The sequence below is a fragment of the Phallusia mammillata genome, chromosome 8 (genome assembly GCF_965637545.1).
Source record: "Phallusia mammillata chromosome 8, kaPhaMamm4.hap1.1, whole genome shotgun sequence".
NCBI lineage: Eukaryota > Metazoa > Chordata > Ascidiacea > Phlebobranchia > Ascidiidae > Phallusia > Phallusia mammillata.
Window position 1 is genome coordinate 225,334 of NC_137259.1, and position 24,017 is coordinate 249,350.

The 24,017-nt window shown below is 38.8% G+C and overlaps 2 protein-coding genes and 1 long non-coding RNA gene across 4 annotated transcripts; 2 read left to right on the forward strand and 1 right to left on the reverse strand.

Annotated features, from left to right (window-relative positions):
- The first annotated feature begins 383 nt into the window (after window positions 1–383).
- On the forward strand, window positions 384–3,812 carry LOC145205143 (uncharacterized). The gene is made up of 9 exons (XM_080077797.1): window positions 384–1,281; window positions 1,397–1,606; window positions 2,121–2,267; window positions 2,538–2,684; window positions 2,744–2,893; window positions 2,959–3,264; window positions 3,320–3,456; window positions 3,514–3,571; window positions 3,637–3,812. Exons 1-9 carry the CDS (start codon window positions 1,155–1,157, stop codon window positions 3,696–3,698), a joined length of 1,344 nt encoding a protein of 447 aa, XP_079933923.1. The 5' UTR covers window positions 384–1,154; the 3' UTR covers window positions 3,699–3,812.
- Window positions 2,264–23,038, reverse strand: LOC145205138 (cubilin-like). 2 transcript variants are annotated; one of them, XM_080077790.1, is made up of 41 exons: window positions 22,801–23,038; window positions 22,573–22,741; window positions 22,241–22,327; window positions 21,750–21,931; window positions 21,491–21,644; window positions 21,324–21,362; window positions 21,076–21,257; window positions 20,779–20,920; window positions 20,592–20,672; window positions 20,328–20,521; window positions 19,804–19,975; window positions 19,356–19,540; window positions 19,011–19,158; window positions 18,613–18,648; window positions 17,996–18,180; window positions 17,532–17,679; window positions 15,628–15,678; window positions 15,323–15,504; window positions 14,848–14,995; window positions 14,720–14,782; window positions 14,199–14,374; window positions 13,792–13,942; window positions 13,427–13,459; window positions 13,181–13,368; window positions 12,717–12,879; window positions 12,124–12,314; window positions 11,571–11,733; window positions 10,912–11,114; window positions 10,450–10,609; window positions 9,850–10,040; window positions 9,293–9,455; window positions 9,032–9,234; window positions 8,810–8,972; window positions 8,226–8,399; window positions 7,147–7,320; window positions 5,854–5,913; window positions 5,228–5,396; window positions 4,713–4,791; window positions 4,242–4,387; window positions 3,987–4,092; window positions 2,264–3,930 (listed from the first exon to the last, which is right to left on the reverse strand). In XM_080077790.1, exons 1-41 carry the CDS (start codon window positions 23,035–23,037, stop codon window positions 3,823–3,825), a joined length of 5,949 nt encoding a protein of 1,982 aa, XP_079933916.1. In that variant the 5' UTR covers window position 23,038; the 3' UTR covers window positions 2,264–3,822. The 2 variants fall into 2 exon arrangements, with proteins under 2 accessions (XP_079933916.1, XP_079933917.1); XM_080077791.1 differs by lacking the exons at window positions 2,264–3,930; window positions 3,987–4,092; window positions 4,242–4,387; window positions 4,713–4,791 and adding an exon at window positions 4,945–5,052.
- LOC145205144 (uncharacterized) lies at window positions 10,012–11,762 on the forward strand. The gene is made up of 3 exons (XR_013853602.1): window positions 10,012–10,076; window positions 10,454–10,662; window positions 10,954–11,762. It is a non-coding gene; the product is annotated as an uncharacterized LOC145205144 (long non-coding RNA).
- Window positions 23,039–24,017: the final 979 nt, after the last annotated feature.

Below are 24,017 nucleotides of genomic sequence, written 5' to 3' on the forward strand. Positions count from 1 at the left end.
AAACATCGAGTCAATAAAGTCGCGTGTCGAGGGGCTGAAGGGAAATGCTTACTGGGTATGTGCGATGCAACTAGTTCATACTAACGAACTAATTGTGGAATACTCAACCGAAAAAAGTATTTAAAAGTGAACGTTGAACGCCAACCATAAAAGTGTACGCGCGTGTGTTATTCCAATTGGCATTAGGAACGGATTTTGGGGGAGGGATTATTCCAAAGATCGATGGTTGAATTGTGACGTAACATTAATCAGACGTGGTAAAGGCGGACGCGAGCGTATCTGCTGTTTTCCGGTTTAGACACAGAACAGTGAATAGCTTTGTTACGGAACACGTATGCAGTGCATTGTTTTAATGTAGGTGGCTTGCTACAGCTCTATACGGCATGCGTCTGTTTTTATCACGACAGGTAGTAGATCATATGGGATTTACACACATTTGTAATGGTCAGAAAACTTTAAGCTAAGCAAGACGCAAGATTTGAGCAGTTCTACTTTACCTACAAGGTCAGTTGTATCGTGGAACAAAATAAATTATGCATAAGACAGCAGCAGTGCTGACTGAGCAAAAGAAAGCAAGTCGGCGCAGCCAGACACAAAGTTGTTGCTCATTTTTTGTATTTCAAACTGTCACGTTTAAACAAATTTAACGTAAAGTTGTGCTTCGGCATTTATTTAAGTGTTTTGATACACGACGTGAAACAGTAGGCCTATAATTGAGAAAATAAACGATTTTCCACCAAAATCTGCAAATAATACCTCGCAAAAATATTGACAAACACGACAACAACTTGAAGTGTCTCTTTCTATACGACGACGGCATTTCAGACATTTTATCCAAACCTGTTCAGGAAACGGCGGTTGGTTTAACAGCATAACATGCAGGGAACACTGAATGTGACAGCGTTTATCACAAACCACAGATGCGTGTATTGTACGTTGACATGTGCTGCCAATTACATTTACAGCGACAAGGTGACACATGCATTGTATGAAGCCAGCGTTTTATAAGCCTGCAAGATTTACTGCGAAATAGGTCGACGCTTTTACTAAACAGCAAAGTAACTTTGCTCTAATTTGTTGTGCAGCAAAACCTCTGTTTCTTCACTTCAGGATTCTATCAATTAGGGTTGTGTTGTAAAAACATCCTGTGTGCAATGGTTCGTATAGTCGTGTTATCATTGTTGCTCACCTGCGTGTTGTCACAAGATGTCACTACAGCGTCACACAGAAATCAATCAACGTCAACAACAGAAACAACAACCCCAGCTGTAATTGACGAAGGTAATTTTGCCCACCGTATATATACGTTAAAGTGAATCTTTGTTGGATCTGAATCGCACAACAATTGTTAAGTGTTATTTACCCTGATGAAGACGACCTGTATATTTTCTCACAGAGCCGTCCCCAACTCAAATCGCCACCACTACTACGGAAAGCGTTACGTCATCAGCTATAATTATGACGACACAGTCTGTACAGAAAGATGTCTTGTGTATAAACGCTTACGGGAGTTGTTTGACGAAAGACGAAGGAGATAAATGCGCAGAGGATCATTCTGCTGCACCGGGAATGTGCGGAAACCCACAGCTGATCTGCTGCATTCCAAGTAACATTTACTATCAGTGCAATCGCTGAAATAACTTAAATAATGCTTAGAGTCAGGGACAATATGCGTCTGCACCAGCGGTTCTCAACCTTTCATGGACCGTGGCCCTCTAAAAGTATATTTTGGGCCTCGTGGCCCCTTCAAATAACAATGTAAGATCTGTGGTCCCCTCCAAAAATCGTAAATGGCAAACTCGTGTGGGAATTCGGTAATAATTTCGAATTTAAACAAGTCGAATAGAGTAAACAACAAACTGTAATCATGACAAACCTCAATATGGATAAAGTGTGTTAGGAAATAAAGATATTTGCAGCACACACTCACTTCTGCCCATTGTAAAAGAAAATGACTGATTTTAAGTGGGTGTTTCTGGTGAGGCTACACCCGTGATCCCCCGGAATACAGCTCGTGCTCCCCCTCCCCCTGGGGGCCAAAGACCCTAGTTGAGAACCACTGGATCACGAAACTTCAAATTTCTCGCAACGAAACAATTACGATTATAAAATTGTTTCAGGCCAGAAAACGGAGAAGTCGTGGATCGAATCAGACGGAGGTTGCAAACTGGAATACGGCGTTTGTCAAATCGACACTTCAGCGTGTGATGGAGTTTTCGATGTTGCGCAATGCGGGGGACCAAACCACAGAAGATGCTGCTCACCAAGTAATGTCTTGTATTTCTGCACTACGTGTCTCAGTTAACAACAAAAATGCAGCGCGCAATATGAGAGCTCACTTATGCAAAGCAAGCATACTTAATATTCTCTAAATGCAAATTTTACACTTAAGCATATATTAATCGGTGAAGGTATGTTTAAAAGTTGCGCTAGATTTCACATCTATAAACTCCATGTTATCGTGGAATCAGCCAATCAGTTTTGGGGTTACTCCAGAACACCGTGAACACAATCACGTGATACTTTTCCTTTTTCAGATGAAGATACGAAGTTGTCGTGGTTGAAAGATGACGAATCTTGTCTACAGGGTTTGGGGGGATGCCAGCACAGCTCTACCCCATGCGAGGGAGTTTACCAGTCTGGTACATGTGGAGGGCCGTCAACACGGATGTGCTGTTTGCCAAGTAAGTCCACAAGTGCGGTGGTTGTGGAGTAACAATGTCTGTAACGATTCTGTTCTAAGGTTCGAACCAACAAGTCGATTGGCGAGCGCACGACTCAGGCTGTGACGCGAAGTGGGGGGTGTGTCAAGCCGACCACTCCCCCTGCACAAGCGGAAGTTACGTAACCGGGTTGTGTGCTGGACCGGAAGTGAGGAAATGCTGCGTCCCATGTGAGTTGCGGATTAAAAATGTAGTTTAGACAAAGTTAGATTTAATCACTTAATTCATTTTCCAGCCGAAGCAACCATTGATCAATGGCCGAACTTGGACTTGAACTGCGTGACGTCATACGGTGAATGTCAGCGTGTGGGAATCCCCTGTAATGGAACCACGCAGGCTGATCTTTGCCAGGGACCAGACTACAGAGTTTGTTGTCCCCCGAGTGACGAAACTATCACGTCATGGAAAGCTGGTGATTCCCCTTGCACGTCATCAGGAGGCACGTGTCAACACACTTCATCGATATGTAATGGCCTATATGACGTCACAAAGGATTGTGGCGGACCAGCTGAGAGGCAATGTTGTTGGAAACCAATCACAGGTAGATGTTGCTGCAAGCTGTGAATTTGTCCCATTGTGTAACAAACTGTTTTCAGATCCACCTAAGCAAATCCCAGGAGCGGGCAGTTCGGATCCGGCACAGGGTGTTTCCAAGGCAACGGTGTTTATGATCCTGACCGGATTAGTGGTTGTCGTCAGTTTAGCGCTTCTCGTGATTTTCTTGTGGAAGAGAGTAAGCATAAAGTTGCCATGGTAACGCTCGATATTAACCAATCAACGTTCGTTTCAGGGTTGCCTCAATCGATCTTACAAACGCGTCAAGGACGACGGCTGGTACCTACGTAACAGTAAGCCTGTGTGACGTCACTATGTATTACGTCATCACTACCTAACGGTCACTTCGTGTTTACAGATGCAGAAACAGACGAATCGGTGAACCTGACGTCATGTGACGACAGAGTCAACTACGCGTGACGTCACTTCTGTACCGGAAGCAGTTTTTGTATTTTTCCCGCGCCAAGCATTGTGGGGCGGGTTCATGCCAATGTACAAAGATTTATAAATAAAAAGCGGAAAGTGTCTGGGAAATCCCCGATAATCACATGAGAATTTCAGCTGATAGTTGCCTGGCAACGGTTGTCAGCTGATCAGCCCATGGGACAACGAAAAGTCGCTCGTCGCTTCCAACTTTCCCGTTCGCTATGATCTGAAACACAGAGTCAGTTAGATATTGTTGAGGAGGTCAAGTTTAATTATTCAAACCTGTAATTCCCGCATCTCGCGGTCGCCGATCCCAACAGCAAAAAAGTTGAACCCTAGCGCCCTCCCCAGGCCGGTTGTAGTAGGCAGATAATTTGCGTCAGTTGCCCTGCAACAAATATATGGTTACCAATAAAAACTTATAGCTTGCAGGTTCGATTCACGGCTTAACCACCGCACACAAAACAAAAATCAAATGCGCAAAATTCCTCGATAATTTAGTTTCAAAGTTTGTCGACACGCAAGAGTGGAACCTACTTTCCGTCTGAAACCACCACAATAATTTTGCTCGTGCACGAATCGCTGAATCTGCCAGCGCGGGGAAAGTCGATACTAATGGCTTTCTCAATCGCATGTGCGATGTACGTTGTGTAGCCGTGATGGTTGATGCCTGAAATCGCCGCCTGCAAATATTACATAACAATTTCACGTAATAATAATAAATAGACATAAAATATAAATTTCAATAATAAGATACTTAAATTAAATAATTGCACAAAACCCAACAATTAAAACCAGCAAGTAGACATTTGCCCACTTTAACGCAACCGCCCATTGCCAAAACCAAGCGGTTGTCTGCACGGATTACTTAACAGAGATTTCCACACAAATATATACAAAGTATATTTAAATATTGCATTATAGCTGAGCTGGTAACAAACATCCGATCAGTATCAACATAAGTAGGTGAGAGGTGAAACATAACAACCACAACCCCGTGTTACAAACCTGCAGTTGGTCAGCGTCGCTGTACTGCCCCAAATAAATGTGAGTCTTCAGAAGTGTTTGTGCTCGTGTCGTCATCGGTCTAAACAGGAAAATACGAGTTCAGTTACAGGAGAGCGCTTCTGGACGGCTGGCGAAGTGAATTAAACAAAATATGGACAGTGGGAATAAATCCTAGTAAGTAGATTCTGGGAATCTTTCCGTGTTCTGTTGCCATTCTTGCAACGATCTCCACCTTTAACATTATGTATCACAAGTTTGGGAACGTCTGTTTCGAGGTTAAAATCAGTCCGCCATCTTATATAGAACAAATATATTTCGCTTATACAAGCATATTCAGTGTCTAAAAAGAACACAAAAAGCTTAAGAAATTAGAAGAGGCGTCTCAAAATATCTCAAACACGATCAACCCCCAACTGGGAACCTTTCACACAAAACCGACTAAAAACATGCAGGAAAAGATAGAAAAAGACGGGGGAAGTTTCTACAACTCAGTTTCAATCAAGCGATCACCGCACCTGTGTCTGTACCAGTGTGAGAATTGCATCACACCTACTCGGGTCAATTCAAGGTCAAATCCCTCCACCAACTGGTTGACAAACTTTAAGATTTCCATGAATTCCAGGGCAGTAAATGAACCGGAACCGTCGAGCAGAAACATCACGTCCCTTCTTTGATTCCAGCATCCTTCACAAATATTTCAAGGTTGAGCAAAATATCATGTCTGACTCATTGTATTCAGGAAATATTATCACCATGGAGCAAAAAATTAGAGCCAGTATTTGTGTATAAAACTACGTTTCGACAAGTGCTATTTTTAAAACCATGATGACGGCCATTTTAGCGACTTATGAAAACGTATTGATGTTTTACACAAAAATACTGGCTCTGATTTTTTGCTCACATTACTCAAAACCGTGAATAGTGTATCTAAGATTATCGGCATACAGCTGTTACGTTTTTATCCATAAATGAAAAATCTTCAAACTTCGCATCTTTTATAATTCGTACAGCGATCTCCGGTCCACCGCAGTTTTTCACGACATCATTAAACACTTTTATCATAGCAACGCGTATTGTTGCTTATACCCAACCCGACAACCATGATGTCTCGGTCAAATCTATCATTTCCTACATATGTTACCGTATTCGTCTGTTGTCAACGGGAGAGCTGTAGTTGTTGGTAAAGTGGTCGGTGTTGCGGCTGTAAAATAGTAATTTTGTTTTACTTCTGCGTAACAAGCAATTTGTTGCTTGAATTCCAACAGAGAATAATGACTTGCAAGAGCGAATATATTGCTAATGTTAAATTACGCCAATCTGTATTGCTTCAGAATGCGACTGAACAAAATATGAAGCATCTAACTGAGCCAGCGGGCCGGGTTCACATTCTCAAGCAAGGTTTTTAATACAGATAGTTATAAGTGTAATGTCGTAACCACTGGCGTAGAGTACGGGGGTGTGGGGTTGCCGCGCACCCCCGGCTGTGACTTTTGAATAACGTCAGTATCGCATTTTCGTTCAAGTTACGTCGGTTTAAAAACGTGTTTCCAGCTCAACACGAATGCGTTTGTAGTCATGTCATTGATTGTACAGACATCGGTAGAAATGCAACAATTACATTGTTTCGAAATAATCGGGATTTTATTGTAACATAAACATGACACATAGACTAACGTTTTAGTATTATTCGGCGCAATAACTATCTGCAATAAATTATTATGAATTACTTAGTTAAAAAATTTCACGCGCCAACATTAAACAATACAAGGTGCTTATTATAGCCACTTATAGATGTTGTGCTTGTCTGCATTAACGACTCCCAAGCTGGGTTTAATGTACGTTTTTAAAGCACTGCAAAGACTTAAACTTCATCCAAAGTGACCTCAGTGTAGGCGTCAACAATACATAGTCAGCTATATTGGAACATGAATTGATTCTACTGCTATTTCCCGCCATAACAAATTACTTAAAAATTAAATCATTGTTAAAATTGCTGATTCGGAAAATCGCCTTTTCAGTAGCGCAGAAGTTCTCAAACGCACAGCAAATGTCGCATCAACACGAAGAAATTGTGTCAAGTGACTATTTGCAAAATAATGTGAAGGTGTCGGTATTTGGACCCATCCCACCTAAGTTATCGTACGGGTACAGATACTGGACGTGGTACAGGTATCGGCGCCGAAGATCAAAGTCGCACCCCCGATATTTTTTAAAACTCTACGCCTATGGTCGTAACACACTACAAGAATCAGTTTACATATTCCATTGGAATAGGACGGCAACTGACGATGCCTTCTAAATAGGCGAAATTAATATTTCTGTTTCTTAAATAAAAGTTTTCACCGACGCTGATCGTCTGCCGAGCATATTTTGTATAGAGGGATAGTTACAGGGATAGTTATAAGCAGCAATCTGCCAACATAATGTGACTCACTTGTGGGCGGGGGCTGATCATCGTTGCACAAATCCTCATCACAACACTCAACCTCACAAGTCGTAAAGTTCATCGTGAACGGGAGGTCGATACCACGTAATGACGTCATCAAGTCGCTACATGACGTCACAGGGCAGGCGATTGATGGAATACAAGCTCCGTAAGTGACAGTTGCTGAACATAAAAAAAAAAAAAAAAAACTTTAGGGGGTTCAGATGATAAGGTTCATGCAGATGAATGTGAAATAGAAGAAAAAACTTTAGGGGTGTACACCATGAGGTTTATGCAGATGGATCGGTGGATTCTCAATATTTGCTATAGTCCCGGCCTAATTCAAAGTATACAAGGGAGTTATACATTAGTGTTGTTCGACATAGAAATCTTACAGTTGCTGAATGTGGAATATAAAAACTTTAGGCAGGTGCAGTCGCGGCACTGGGGGTCAAAGAGCAGCTAGAGCCATTCTAAACTTAAGTTGCTGAACATCGGACACATCGCTTGTGTTAACAAAACATTTAGGGGTGTAGACTGACAGGTAAATGCAGATAGAGCAGTGGTTCTCAACCTTCTCTGTTTTGCGGCCCCATTTAGGGATAGCCACAACGCGACCCCTTTACAAACACATAAAAAAAGTTTTACTACCATAATATGTTTATCGTATATTTGCTATCAAACGTCATTGTAACAGTTCGGCTTTTTGCAGTACAGAAAACTCAACATTGTGGTTATGGCACATGTCATCAAAGACCTTTTGAATATTTCGTGCATTTTATTTTAAGATCCACAAACACAATCCTAAATGTATATATTTGCGCATGCTGTTGCGCCTGTTCTTAATCAAACTGTTGTGAAGTTACTATGCTGAAAAGAAGTCACGGGGACAATTTGTACAAAATCTTCCCGAGTGGGGTTGCATGTTCCACTCAAAAGTGCTTGGGGACCCCTTTGGGAGCCGCGAGCCCCAAGTTGAGAAACGCTTATATATAGAATGCGAGGAGTGTTGTTTAGCACTGAATACATGTGCACATTCGACCACAATTTACATGTTAGCCACAGTTATTCTGTAAAAGCCAACATACCTTCAAACGAATCTCCATTCATCTTCACTTGTGCGTCAGCCACAGTTTTCACAGTCAGACACTGATGTTTAGGGGAGCATGAAGTAACTTCTTTAACTTCAACCACCGGTGTTTTGTCTGTGAAAGCCTTCATTATCGAGTAGCAACTGTTGCTGTATTTCCTCTCCACTTCAACTGTTAACACGAAACACGAAAGCGTTAGAAATTACGTAATATTATTTTAATCGATTTGTTTAAATTTGAAATTTATATGACATCCATATTTTACTTCTTGCTTAGAACTGAGGATGCCAATAAATCGGCGAAATCGATATTATTTACAAATACATTGCATAAGAAAAACACAGATTGATTTAGGTGTACTGAAAGCTTCAGTTTACTAAGTTATGATTATCCGTAACTTGAATCATCTGTATAGAGCGCACGTTGGTGCAGGACGATTTCTGTAAAAACACCATCTTATATGACACACCTTACAGGCACAAGCAAAATGTTATAGTCGGAATGTTTTTCGCGACCCACAGTTTGGGATCACTGTATTAAAATTTTCCTTAAACACGGTCCAACACGTGATAGCCACTCACCCATCTTGAACGTTGCAAGAAACCCTCGGTAACTCCCACTTGCATCACTCACAAACTCCAAGTACAAAGACCCTGAAGTTGATGTGATGACATCACTACCAGGCTCTATGACGTCAGACAGGGATGTAATCAGTGGTGCACTTGTGCTTGTTCCGTCATAAACCTTTATATAAAGTGTTGTATGACGTAACTATGCATAAATTATGTGACAAGTTAACTTGCCTTCAAAAAGTCGCAGCATTTTTCTGTTCTGAAATCCAGGATTTCTAACTGGACCTGCTTGTTTTTGTCAGGTGACCTGATCAGCCAATGACATTCGGCGTTGAAAGGATAGTTGAGCGGGAAAAGTGGAGAATTGAACTCGACAGGTTGGGAAGTTGCGTTCCAAGTGAACCCACACGCGTGTCTGTCTGGTGCATCAGGAGCTGGGAAGAAGATTTTGTTGGTAGAAAATGTACATGTGGAGGTTTGTTGGTTGCAAACCTGGTTCCTGGACAAAATTGGCAACAAATCCCGCTGCTCCTATCGTGTCATCCGATATAAACCTCACTTTCATCACATTACTGGATGAGTTGTAGACCAGGGGTGAAGTGAGTCCGAAAAATGTTATGTTGTCTATAAATCGCTCAGATTGTCCATCAAATATCTGGTAAACAACAAACTTTGTGAAAAATTGAATCTGTACCACCAAATGACCAAATGACATTTGAACAGGTAGAATTTATTCCTGCCAAATCTATTTCTTTATGAATGTGCTTTTCCGATAAAACTTTATATCGGAACAAAATGTTTTTGTACTTGGCTTGTTGACATAATATTCACTCATGGCAAAAAAAATTTCACAAAATACAATAAGCTGCATACAGTGCGCCCAAATGGCAACAAACTGGAGTGCCGTTTGGTGGCTACACTGACCAATACGGTCTATCTCTCGTCACCAGCTGCACTGATTAGGCCGTGTAGGTGTCTTACTTATCATATATTGGCTCGAAGCTTTTATAAAAGGACGTCATTTAAGTTTGGAAGCAAATAAGTTTTACCTGGACTTTGTCGCAACAAATTTCCATTTCCATAAAAGTAAAGTTAAGGACGATTATCTTTCCCTCATCCGCTTTCAACGTCCACATGCAGTTTTCCCCGTTGGGGTAAGTCCCTGATGCGTTACTGGTTCGTATTTGAGTAGGAAAATCCAGCGCGTGCAAAGTTGATCCACAAGATCGCTCCGTGGGGACTGAAAAGTGTCAGATTTACTTCACTGGAAACTCCGGTAAATATTAGTGAGGCTTATAGCTGCACAGTCTAACAGATGGAGGTGCACTATATTTTGGCTTTCACAACATGCTTAATGTTTGGGATGACATCGTGTTGGTGAAAAGTAAAAGTTCTTATTCCTAGGCTGGGTGTTTGAGAATATATAGATTTGTATAATTTTGTTTAATAATTTTAAAGTATATCAGGTATAAGACATCGCCACAACTCTACACAATGTAAACATTATTTTCTGTTCAATTCGAGCACAGTAGGTTCTTTAATGATGCACAGATGTAGATTTGTTTTAATATTGAACCCTGAAACCCACCGACCAGCATTTAGTTTACAAATCCAACGGCAAAATCTTTCAATTTTATTCACATTTTCACCTAGCTTGTACGAAGCATTGAATCCTCTGTACTGATTGCTTGTGTCTGTCCTCATCTTAATGTACATCGCTCCAGTTGTTGAAGAGAAGACAGCTTGTTGGGAGAAATCTCGTTGAATTACTCCAAGCAGTGGAGCAGAGGGCGATCGACCGTCGCGAACCTGAACACAACATTTGTGTGGCAACTTGGTTAATTGCAGCAACATACGCAGCTGTGAGGAGAACAAAATGTGAAATAACAGAAGAGCAACAACTAGTTGTTTGGTCGCGCAAAACTATTCAAAGTTTTAAATAAGAACTATTTCGTAAACCTATTTAAAGTTTACAGAAAAAGATTTTTTCAACCCATTTCACCAACTGTTAACTTTTATGTTTAATTTTCATTTAAAAAATACTTACAATGTGAAATAAGCCTGGAGTTGTAAACACAAAACTCTGGTGAATCAAAAACTCACATTTCTACCTCAAGATAATCACTTTGGTCTTCGAATCTGATATCATGCAGATTTAGCTCTACTTGCTCGAGTGGACTTGATGACGCAATCAACCAGTGACATTCAGATTTGGCCGGATACTCCATCGGATAATTGGGCGAGTGGAAGTAAGTTGATGTGTTGCTCGCTACGCCCGTAAAACCACAAGCTCCAGGGTCAACCACATACTCATCTGCAATATTCAGTCCGTGTTATTTTTATCAAAGTCTTTTTATCTCATGAAAATGGATAAATTTAACATTTACAAACTACCTTCAGTAATGCAGGTGGCTTACACCTCGCTTCTGCGCACCTTTTTATCTATCGTTTTTATGTGACGCTTATTTCGCACCTTTTTATCATTCCTATAGGTGACTCAAGTGTATATAAACGGGTGTAACTGACGTGGCCTTCAAATCACTGATAATGGAATAAGCATTTGCCCAAACATTTGAATTATAAAGCATGTCGTCTTTTTACGTCTATTTGGACCTTTATATTCACCATTAAACCTTTAGTAAAAATTGAAAAATGTATCCTTGGTTATGTTGCATTTATCCTTTTATACAGAGACTGTCTCTGTCTCTGAGAGACATATTATAAACTATAAGTTGCATCAAACATTACATGAGCAACACACAAGCATCACCTGATGTTGAGAAAACGTCTGCCTTAAAACCTCGACCAGTGATGGTTTTGTCGGAATAAAAAGACACAGACATTTGCGAGGAGGTTGATTCAAATATTTTGCTGTACTTGAAAGTGTGCATGTCAAGTTTGGCAACAAGCCGACGATCGTCACCATCAAAAATCTAAACATAATAAAAAAATCTTGACTTTGCTGCATGTCAAATATGCTTAAATACAAGTAAAATTCGCATTTCATTATAGCCACATATTGCCAGGTCGCAGAAAAATAGCATTGGACGCATTAATCTGCTCAAAAATATGTAATAGTTGGACTCGTTTGTCAGTACAATTGAAATCCAGGCGTCTCTGCGGGCCGCACAACTTTTAATCAAGGTGCAGGTTGCACAAACCTGGTTTAAGTGCTGAACAACCTTTAAACCAAACCAACAGGCATCTGACAGCAATAAATCATATATTATTTGAGAAAAAAACTTATTTCCACGTTACCATGGCATTTCACATCATTGATGTTAAGTTGGATGCAAATCACCTCAGTTGCCATGCCAACCAACCTCAACATAATCGCAGCACGATTCCATTTGAAAGTCGGTGAAGTTTACGACGACGCGACGACCTGAGCTTGTTTCAAGATTCCAGTTGCAGGTGACAGACGTTGTGTAATTGTTCGGATAGTTTGTCGATGTTAACTTGATTGGAGTCGATGGAATAAATATACGAGCATCACAGTTGTAAGCTGGTAGTCCTGAAAAAACAAACAAGCAGAAATTTGCAAAAAAGAAATTACCCACTTGACTTCACAAACTGCCACAAGGTGGTATAAGTCACTTATTATTCTATGAAAAGTAGGGATTGGCCGGGCCAAAACTGAGTACTCGGTACCGAGCATTGCTGTTTTTAACTGACCCAAACAGAACATTTAAAGTTTTGGCCCATCCCTCTTAAAAAGGCCCCATTTAATATTTTTTAATAGAACCCCTCACGCCATTGGTAACTGCGGATTTTAAAAATAAAAAAAGTAAATATAAAATAACAAAAAAAAATTAAAGGTGGAATAAAATTAAATGTCCTTAAATAATCTCACTGTTTCAAAGAGGTCTGAATACAAACGAACAACAGATCCAAGCGGCAAACTTGTATTATTGACCTTGAATAGTTTGAACTTGTACTTGAAAGCCGTCCTCCTCAATATTGATGTCACTAATGAAGCGGAACCGCATCACATGACCCGATGAAACGTAAATCTGATTGGTCGGAAGATTTTCAAATGAAATCTTCTCCAAAACTTTGTCATCGATGCCATCAAATATCTGGAAATGCAAAAGTAGTTTATAGTTGCAAGAATTTCTCTGTCATTCTTTTATTGAACAGTTGCAGTTATTTTGGTCCAACTAGGTTCTACGAAGCAATACAGTAAGTTGAAGACAGTAAATTTGGGAAATTGTGTTCATTTAAAAAAAAAACAATGACATTTAACTTTAAATACCATAGGAGAGCAAGTCATGGTGTTGGATGAAATACAATGTTGAAAATACAATATGACTTACACAGTTGTCAGTTTTTCAATCTTTAACAGTTAAACTCATGCTTGTCTGTGTTATTTGTACCCACCTCAATATAATCACAACAAGTCTCCAGTGATATTGTGGTGAAATTGAGAAGCATCCTTTCACCCTCTGCTGCCACTAGTGTCCATGTACAGTTTGTGGAACTTGCATAATAATGTGGGAAACCCTCTGATGTGATGACTTGTGTGTTCTGTGTGATGTTTAACGTTTCCTCGCAGACATAAGCAGGAGCTGAAATGAAGCAAGTTTATTTTATGAATCCTGCAAATGCTGAAATGTGTAAACTTACTTGTGGTGGCTGGAGTTGTAGTCGGAGGGGGAACTGAAAAAACAATGAATTTTGTCGTGTGTTTCTATTTTGTTCAAACTAAAACTACATGTCTTAAGAATACACGAGAATAACAAATATGACTTTAAACTGGCCAGCACAAAAATCAAATGAAGTGAATCAATGAGCTTTCACCAAGCGAAACAAACTCAACTCAACGAGGCTTGAAGGGCTGGATGTCTAATATTTCACAGCCATGAAATAATATGAGCCAGCGGTTGTAAACTTTGTTGAAATAAACATTTGTATAGATCTCTAATGGAAAACCTGGAAATGAATCTGCAATATTCTCTATTAAAGTCGAACTATTATGTTTTATCACCCACTTGCTGAATACAAGGCTGTAAAACCATCTTTGCGGATATTTTTGTCCGACACAAAACTAAGAGACAACTCATTTTGTGATGTCACTATTGATGGAAGGTCTGATGTCATCAAACCACTGAGCGTTGCTAGGTTACCGGTCGAATCAGAGATCTGCAAAAAATTCAAAGTTTACCTGACAATCAATATTTTGTACACTATATACGGATCTGTTCATAAGTTTAATGGTGAAAATAATGGCTCAAATAGACGTAAATCGTGCTTTAAGATATCACTGATGATGGCATAAGCATTTGTCAAAACGTTTAAAATAAAAAAATATATATCACGTTATTTTCACCATTAAACTAACAAATTTTTTGTGGTTGAAACCTGCTTTATCATGTTAAGCTGTTTGGTATGAGCTTACATTTAAAATGTCACAACATTGTTCAGTGTCGAATGAAGTGAAGTTGAGAACCAACGTCCACCCGATCGGCGCAGAGATCATCCAGTTGCAATTGGAAGATGAGGGGTAGCGATCAGGCCAACCGGGGGAAATAAATTCGTGGGGAGTTTCAAATGCAGCGATCTCGTATCCACAATCTAAACATATTCGTCAGATTACTGTGGTTAGTTAAGCAGACAGTCCACATTGTTTCAACTTATAAGGTCTCATTAGTGAAGCTGTGACAAGACATAGACCACACATTCTATGGCTCAACACTTAGTTAGGAGAAATATTTTATGTTCCTATGACAACAAACATAATATCTGTATGTTAGGCAGCTTTAAAACAGTTTGCTGACAACATGGCTAAATGGCAAAATAACTTTCAAAAAAAGCCATAACTTTCATGTTGAAACCAGTGCAATAGTATTATCCCTTTAAAGCCAACTTAGCATCATGTTAAACCCAAGAGTAAAATATCGTTTCAAAACCCCGACCTACCCTGTCCACTTGGTCGTGTTGCTGACAGTGGTGCAGTCGTGGTTTCAACATCATACCTGGAAACTGAAATACAGTATCAGGTGGTAAATATGTGGGAATATATGAAAATTAAATTAAATGATTCTTACTTCCAATAAAAGAAGCATTGAACCCACGCCGATGGTCGCTTAAATCTGATTGAAATCTTACAGTAAAGTTGTTTCCCTTTGAAATATACTCAGCAGGCGAAGAAATTGTCCCACGAAGAACGTCCACTTCATCTAAACCTTCCAATATCTGTAGAATAAAAAGTTTTCACAACAAGAGAATTACAGATAATTATCCTACAGATGTTGATGTTTTTTGTTTAAAGTTTTAGTGTGGCAGAATTAAACTTTCACCAATTGGATCCAGAACAGAATCTAGTTCACCTACTGTTTCAATGTCTTAAAGGGGGAGTCACTAAAACAGGTTACTAAAAATGAAATAAAATAGCATTTGGTCACAATCAATGGTTGAGTAAACAAAGATTGATTGCAGTCAGCTATACCCATAAATGTTAACACATGCATACTGCACCCACTTTCTCTCATACTATATAAACACAATCCATCAAACTCTCACCGTAACAGTGTCACAGCACGGCTCAGTGTGAAAATTAGTGAAGGTCAATCGAACAAGAACGTCCGGATCATTGGATATTAACGTCCATTCACAAATTGCATTTCCACTGTATGACTCGGGATAATTGGGCGATGTAAAATGCTGACTAATGTTCTTCACAGAAGCGACAACCCCACAGGAGGCTGAAATAAAATATTTGTTAATATATGTTACTATGTGTGAAGACAGAAATCCTCATTCACGTTAAGATTGATGAATGTTATGTTGACAGTCTAAATTATTTGCTTAGAAACTTTACCACAAACCTGTTGAAGCACTGAGGCTGATTGCAGACGGTGGAGTCGTTGGTGTTGGACCTGCAACAAGTTGTAACATAACATCACACAAAACATTGTGCATTAACATAAAAAACTAGAAGGGTGGCTTAGCACATATTGCCCTTGCATATACACTATAACCTATTTGAAAAAAATAATATTCCCTACACTTATTTTATATTGGGTCCCATATCACACACTGTCTTTTATAACATTAGTTGTTTCTGCACGCAGAAACTCATGGGTCCCCACACATGCAAAGTTGTAAATAATGCATTTCAAGAAATAACCATGTGAAAGTTTGGTATTGTAAGGTCAAACACAATGATTGGTACTGAGCATAAACAAACATGCTATGTGGCGTACAAACTATCTAAATTTTCTTCCATTTGCGTATTTTTAAAGGTTTTTCTATTGTATGTTCTATCTGAAAAATGAAGGGGTAAATAGCGAAAAATTAGACTAAAACACAACAATCAGCTGCTATTATTGGAAAATGGCACAAGCTGTCCTAATTTCATTCAATTCAGACTTTGTTAAAAAAAATCACCCATTGGGGGCTAGTGGGGTAAATGTTGGGGCTACAGGTTGGAAAACAACAATCAACAACCATAGATAGCACCCACTACAAGCTGCCCAAGTTTTATTCAATTCAGACATTGTTTAAAAAATTCCCCCTTTTTAGGGGGCTAGGGGGTAAACGTTGGGGCTACAGGTTGGAAAACAACAATCAACAACCATAGATAGCACCCACTACAAGCTGACCAAGTTTTATTCAATTCAGACATTGTTTAAAAAATTGTCCTATTTTGGGGGCTAGGTGTAATGGTTTGGGCTACAGGGCAGAACACAAGAATCAACACCAAAAATGGCACACTCTAAAAGCTTTCCAAATTTTATCCAATTCAGACATTGTTTAAAAAATTCTCCTTTTTTAGGGGGCTAGCGGGTAAATGTTGGGGCTACAGGTTGGAAAACAACAATCAACACCTAACAATGGCACAATGGACAAACTGTCCAAATTTCATCCCATTTGAACAATACTTAAACAATTCACCCTTTTTGGGGGGCTAGTGGGGTAAATAATTGGTCTCTACTCCAAAACTAAAAAAATATCAAATCACAATAACCCAATCCACAGTCCTGTAAATTTTTGTCCAAATCGGCAAATGTTTAAACATTTGGCCACTGGAGGGGCTTTTGAGCAACAATCGTTGATGCCTCTGACGTCATAAGGCTGTTAACACCCCCTGAATGTCAACTGCAAAAACATCCACCAAGCAACCCACAAACACTAGGAATGAATATATGGTTGCCTTTATAACATCACACAAAACTAACGTTTGTGGTGCGCACAAACCACATTTTACATTTTTGGGGCTAGCGGGGTAAATACTGGGGTTATCATGACAAACGAAGCAGATGGCACATCTACATAACTATATCTACCATCTGTGAAAGTTTCATCCAAATCCATCAAACATTTCAGGGCAAAAAGGGGTGGACAAACTTCAGGGAAGAAAAAAAAAAAAGAAAAAAGAAATCGAGTAAAATCAAGATGTGTCCCCTTCAAGGAAGGGGACCCATAACTATGAACAAAGGGTGACATTCATCAGTGAAATCGATTTTTATGTATTATATTGCATAACCAAAAACACAGACTGTTTAAGTGTACTGAAAGCCTCAGTTTAGTATTGTGTATTACTAGTTTAAAGCAACTTTTTTCAAGGTCACCCCCATTTTTGTGCAGCCACTAAGGATCAGTTCAATCAATACATAAAGTAACTTGTTTTGTTTACATGGAGTAAACTCCCAAACTGCTGCACCAAGTATAAACTTTTACACATCACAACTATGCATGTGGGGTTGCTGGGGCAGCACATCACACTCACCTTCATAATACAACCCCCTGAACCCTCGGAACGCTTGCGTTGCATCAGAATGAAACAAGATTCTCAGACTTCCGTTGGTCGAAACAAACATGACCGGTGAAGTAAAATGACCGGATAATGTGTCAGATCCAATGTCGTTGTTAAAAACCTGCATGACAATGTAGCAATCAATATATTTAATAAACTTGATAAAGGTAAGCTAGTGCCATTTTACACAATGCCAAACAAACTGACAGAGGTAATGCATATCAATCGTTCCAATATAAATGCATATTGTTTTGTTATTGTATATTTGTTTATGTTATTGCATTATTTATTGCTGTAAACACAAAGTTGGTGTCATTTATGTTTTTTGGCACATGATTGCATCCTGCCACATTTTAGGATCAACTAACTTTATTTAAGTGCTGACATGACCATGTGAGTGGTGAACAAAACATATCAACCATTCCCCACTGTCTAACCTGGACATAATCGCAGCATGTCTCAGTCCTGCCCTCGACTACTGAGAAAAACACTTGGTATCCGGGCGTCGACACAGATATCGTCCAATAGCAATCCAGATTCATTTCGTAAACATTTTCTTCCCAACCTGGTGATGTCACATTTTGTGGTGCTGTGGTTGCCATGGTTTCAAATCCACAATCAGCTAAAATTGAGGTCAGTATTACCAATAAGCAAAAATATGTCATACAGCAGTCAAGATATAAGAGCAAGTTGAAAGAAGAGCCTTTACAGCATAGAAAATTTGGACTTTAAATTTGATTGACACTAAACATGCATTCAGTCTACTCTGTTATGTTTGTGTCAATTTGAAGTAATTTGAAAAGGTCTAATGGGTTCACATGCTAATATTAGCAATTCTGCATTGTGTGAAGGTATTTCAATTGCACTTAATGGTGAAATTATGTTCGTCTTGAAATAATAAATCAACAATTTGGTGAATCATTCCGAGACAGCTACAACATCTCGCATGAGATTATTGTGCAGATAAATTACTGATAAGCGCAGTGAGTGATTCACTCAACTTCAAATGACAGAAAAATTTAAACACAGCAAATTAATGTGAAAATCCACTTACATGGAACAGTGAGAGGAGTTACAGCATCAGCTGGTGCTATAAAAACAAACAATATTCTGTTTAAACTTCAACTTAATTCTGGTAACCATTCTCTATTATGTTACCACTGTTGTAACAATTTCCAACTAAAGCTAACTGATTTAATGCCTGAAAGAAAATATTTTAAATTTTTAGTCAACAATATCAAGTAAGGAGTCGCAGTTCATGGTTACATTTAATAGCTTTTGTAAACAATATTTAGGTTTATAATAAGCCAAAACTACACATATTTGTGTGGAGTGCACATTAAGACTGGTTAAGTCTCTTCAGAAAATGTAACTTAGATGCTGTGTGGCTGACGTTTGGCCTCAACCAACCTAAATACTAAATAATATCTTGGCATGGCAGACATCACTTACATGACGAATAAACACCTCGAAATCCCTTCCGTTCCACAGATTTGTCGGAAGAAAACCTGAGGGTGAACCCGGTGTGGTCGGTAGAAACGTATTGATTGTCTGAGGATGTTCCACGTAACTTTTCAACTGCCCGACCACCATCAAATATCTGAAAACAAATTCCTTGAAAGTATGAACGATGTATTTGGAGTAATTAAACAAAACAGTAAATTCCCATGCATCAATTTTTGTTTGACAGTAAGTTATATTTTCTACATAAACAAGAAAAAAAGTGGTTGTTCTGAACGAAACTGGCTCACGAAAATTCTCAACATGCGTTTTTGTTTTTTAAAGTTTAAATCCCACCTCGAGGTAATCGCAACAAGGTTCAGTTGAAAATTCTCCAACAGTAAATTGGACGACTCTTCCAGGTTCAGTCGATATTTTCCACTCACATTCAGTCGATGACGGGTAGTTGTCAGGGTAATTGGGGGAATTTAAATCATTCACCCGCGATTCAGAAATCTTGTAATCAAATCCACATCGACTTTCTGCAATGAAACATGGAAAATTATGATGAAATAATGACAAAAATTTTACAGCATAGTTGGGAAATAATAATAAAGAATCATAATAATTGCATAATATTAACATATTTTATGACTTTTTGCTGATCTAACAATCTGCAGGGAGCACAACAACACTTATTTTTCACCACCTTGCATGATTATGTAGACATGTTCTTTATTGCCACAAAGTGTAAGACAAAATGTTTCAGGATAAATTTTCCCCAGTAGTTTGGATAGCAACTCACCGACAGCATCGAAATGGGCCTCAAATCCACGAAACACATTAAGTGTGTCAATGTGCAAAAATAACGTAAGGTAATCTCGCTCAGAAAACACAGCTTGTGGAATTTGTTCATTTCCATTGAATTCTTGAATAATTAATGATTCAACATGACCTTGGGTCCGAGAGTTGTAAGCCTAGAAAACAAAATTTAATTTAAGGTTAGCTTAAATAAATGTTGTGAGCAAAAGACCAAATGTAAATGTTACAGTCATTCTGCAAAAGAATAATTGGATTGAATGGTGTTGCATAAACAATGCTATGTTTCATTTAATCACATTGGTTTCTATTTTTCTAAAACGAACACTTGTCAAAATGGGCATCTACAATTTTTAGGCCATGCTTCTAGTTCAAAATTTTCTCAATGTCACAGATGTGTCCGATAAATAATCAAGCAACACATATCCATATTTTGTGGCACCAGCTGAAACATTGCAAACTTGCAAACTAAAAACTCAATATCCAGATTAACAAACCATCCACACTCACAATGACTGAATCACAGCAGGCATCAAGTTGGAACTTGGTGAATATGACACGAACAAACTGCGACGTTGGTGCAATGATCGTCCACCAACAGTTTGAACTTTCCGACACGCCGATACTACGGGAAATTATAATTGGAGTAGGGCGACCACTGTGTGCATTCAACCGTGACTCCCTGCATGTTGTTATCGGTTGAACTATAATTACAATGTCAGTGTCTGAGTCAGTGAGAAATTAACATGAAACTGAAGCAAGAAACCAACGGACCTGTTGTGGAAACAGTTGTTACGGCAACTTGTGTAGCAGCTGCAGTTGACCTTGGAGTGGTTGTAATTATTTGTCTGGCAACTGAAACATGAAATATGTCAGGCAAGCAACCTTTAATTTTTACACTTTAAGAAAATTGGAACACAAATTAATTTTACTAAACGAAATCATGCAACAATTATAAAACCTTGTCGGTATGTGATGCGGAATCCAGTGCCTGGGTTTGTTGAGTTTGCAGTAAATACAATCCGTCCGTTGTCGTTCATCACAAACCTGCGACGGAATGCACTTCCACTCAACCTTGCAACTTGAAAGCCATCACCGTGAATCTGAACATACAAAACATACCTTGAATGCTGTCACACATGTTTCTTTTCCACTAAAAAATTGCTACTTTAGTGGCCACAAAAACGACATGCTGTAAATTTTGATCAAAACTGGTTAAGTAATTACAAATCCAAAAAACTAACTTCATTTCACTTACTTCCAAAAAGTCGCAACACTCTTGTGTGTTCAATCTATCCACAACAATTTCCACTGAGAGTTGTGTAAGGCTGGAAGTGATCGTCCACTCGCACTGGACAGATTCTGGGTACGGTGAAGGCCAGTTAGGTGAAGTAACTTGTTGAATCCGACGACTTGCAATCAAATTTCCACCACAAACAGCTGAAAAATGACTGAAGTGAGTTTACACAAGCAAAAAATAATGTTCGTTGAAAAAATAAATATTACCATGAAGTGACAGTGGTTGAACCTGTCCAATGCCAGAAACTATAAAAAGAAATTGAGTTTAGTTTTGCAACATGACCATCAACATGTTAACAAAACAACAGAAATGATTTTATTGTTTATTTGTGACTAATGTTATTTGTAAAAAGTTAACTTAAATATAATTTTACCACTTCTGTGGACCATCCGAAAGCCAGCTCTATTGACAGACTCATCTGTTTTAAATGTGATTCTAATTGGAGAATCTGGTCTGGACGATACAAATCTTTGAACGTTTAAAACGCGGCCACTTAACCGAGCAAGCAGTTCTTCACCCTCGAAAACCTGAAACACATAAAGTTTATCACATAAAAAGTTACACACAATAAAAATAGTTAAACTAGTGTTTGAAACATATTTCTACAACAAAACAGCACACATCTTGTTTACCTCAATAATATCGCAGCATATTTGTGTGGCAATTAATCCAATAGATATTTGCACCCTTTCTCCATCTTGAGGGATTATCAACCAATCACAATCGAGGTTACTTCGGTACAATCCAGGATGGCCAGGAGGGTTAATAAGTTTAGCTGTTGACTCGGCAATGACATCTGCTCGGCATTCACCACCTGAAATATAGCAATGTTGGTGAATTACTTGAAACAATACACAATCCAAGGCAAACTGGTTTTATTGGGTAAGACATTTGGAAGACTGATAACTTCGCGGAAATCTTCGGTTGTTTTCTCATACAAAACCCACAATTTCTGTTAATTTTAACATAGTTTGTGGAGCAAAAAACAGGACAGCAGGACAGCAGGACTGCAGACCATTCATTAATGGTTAGGGATGTAAAAAACAACATCACAAGTTCAGTATTTTCCAAAATTCCGCAAGGTTTTAAATTATGTGAGTCTTATTCATTAAGTAGCATTTACCTGTCCTTCTTGATCGTGTTGTTGTTTGTTGTGGGGGGCTCGTTGCGGTTGGAATTTCATTTTGCAAGATTTGTGTGGCTGCCAATACTGAAAACAAATTGCAAATTATAATGTAGTGAATTGCACAACAAACGTCGAACGGTTGTGATTATTTTACTTTATCACATATTTTTAAACTCGTTGATCTTTTTATGTAACGATAGTTTTGCTACGATCCTCAACACATGTTACAACAAAAAATATTGCGACAGGATTTATTTAACACAAATGCGCAATGCAATTTTCACAGTTTTAAATTTTTCAAGGAATCTTTACCGTAAACAAACACTTACGTTTGGCCGTGTAAGTTATGTTAAATCCGCTAAAATGAACGGAAGAATCAGATTTAAAATTTAAAGCCACAAAAGCTTGAAGTGATGAAATTGTTCTCCCATCTTGAACGGTTCCCGCCAAAGTTTCAATAAGATTTCTATCTGTTGATGAGTCGAACGAGTCGTAAATCTAAAAACACAGGCAACAGTAAAATTGTGCGTTTATGGGGCAAATAAATTTAAACAAACCTTTAGTTTGTCACAACAGAATTCAGTTTTAAATTTTTTCACACTGAGTTCGATAATGTGGTCATCCGGAGGTTTTATGATCCACCAGCAATCTTGACTTGCTCCATAATTACTGGGAAAGTTTGGAGACAGGATTATTTTTTCAGTCCCGGCCTCTGCAGTGAGATTGGTCGGCCCGCAACCTGCAGGAATCAAAACAAAATATGTGCAACGTGTGGTTTTGGGGGCATGTGACATTTTTCAAAAAAGTTGTATTGGGGCAAATACAAATGGCGTTGCCAAATTGCATCTTGGCATCCACACTATGTTTTCTCAAACACGTTGGATTTAGGCATAGGTTTGATTTTTATATAGTTTTGACATCACAATTATCACCGAGCGATACGGCGTGTCTTTTGTATTGTGACAAAACTTTGGTAGTCTTAAACCAATCCGACATTAAACCCTGCATATAAATTCCCCCGCATAAACTGTTGCTGTTCAAAACATGGCACAATGCAATCCTTGTCTTGATAGAAACAAGCAGATGAACAAAATGTCAGCAAGCATGTTTAAATCCCCAGCCTTCCAGATTTAAATTATCATCAGCAAAAAATCACGTTTGGTATTTGGATGACATTTTTTATCAGAAATTTTATCTTTTCGTGGTTCACTGACTTTAAACAAAGGATTGGCAGGAGTTGGAATTAATTAAACTGCGTTTGTTAGAGGAATCGGGATTGGAAGGTCACAGAAGTCCAAGTGCACATCCCCGTGGGTCAGACGGGTTCGGTTTTAATCATCAGGAAATAAAAAAACATTGGTAGGATTTATACGTAAACAATAAATACAGAACAAAATGGGAATTAGGCAACGATATTTTCTGTCACTCAGAATGGTAAATTACATCTCCGCTCCCTAGTGTAGCCTATAAGCAAAACGAAAATAACAAACTTACGTTATCTGCGCCTTCGAAAATAGCAGGTTTGAAAGATGCACAAATAACAAAATTAAAAAAAAAACATGCAAGTTTTATTACTCCGTTAGTGCCAGTTATTATTTAATAGCCACACGATCTTGTTATCGCTGTTTTTTGCAATTGTCGATTTATAAGAAATTTGTGTTTCAAGAGATGCCATTATCCTAATGAAGGCGTCTTGTACGGGACGTCGAAACGTCGAATATTTATAATAAAACTACTGGAAGGGCAATACTCGTCTACGCATTATGCCTGGCAG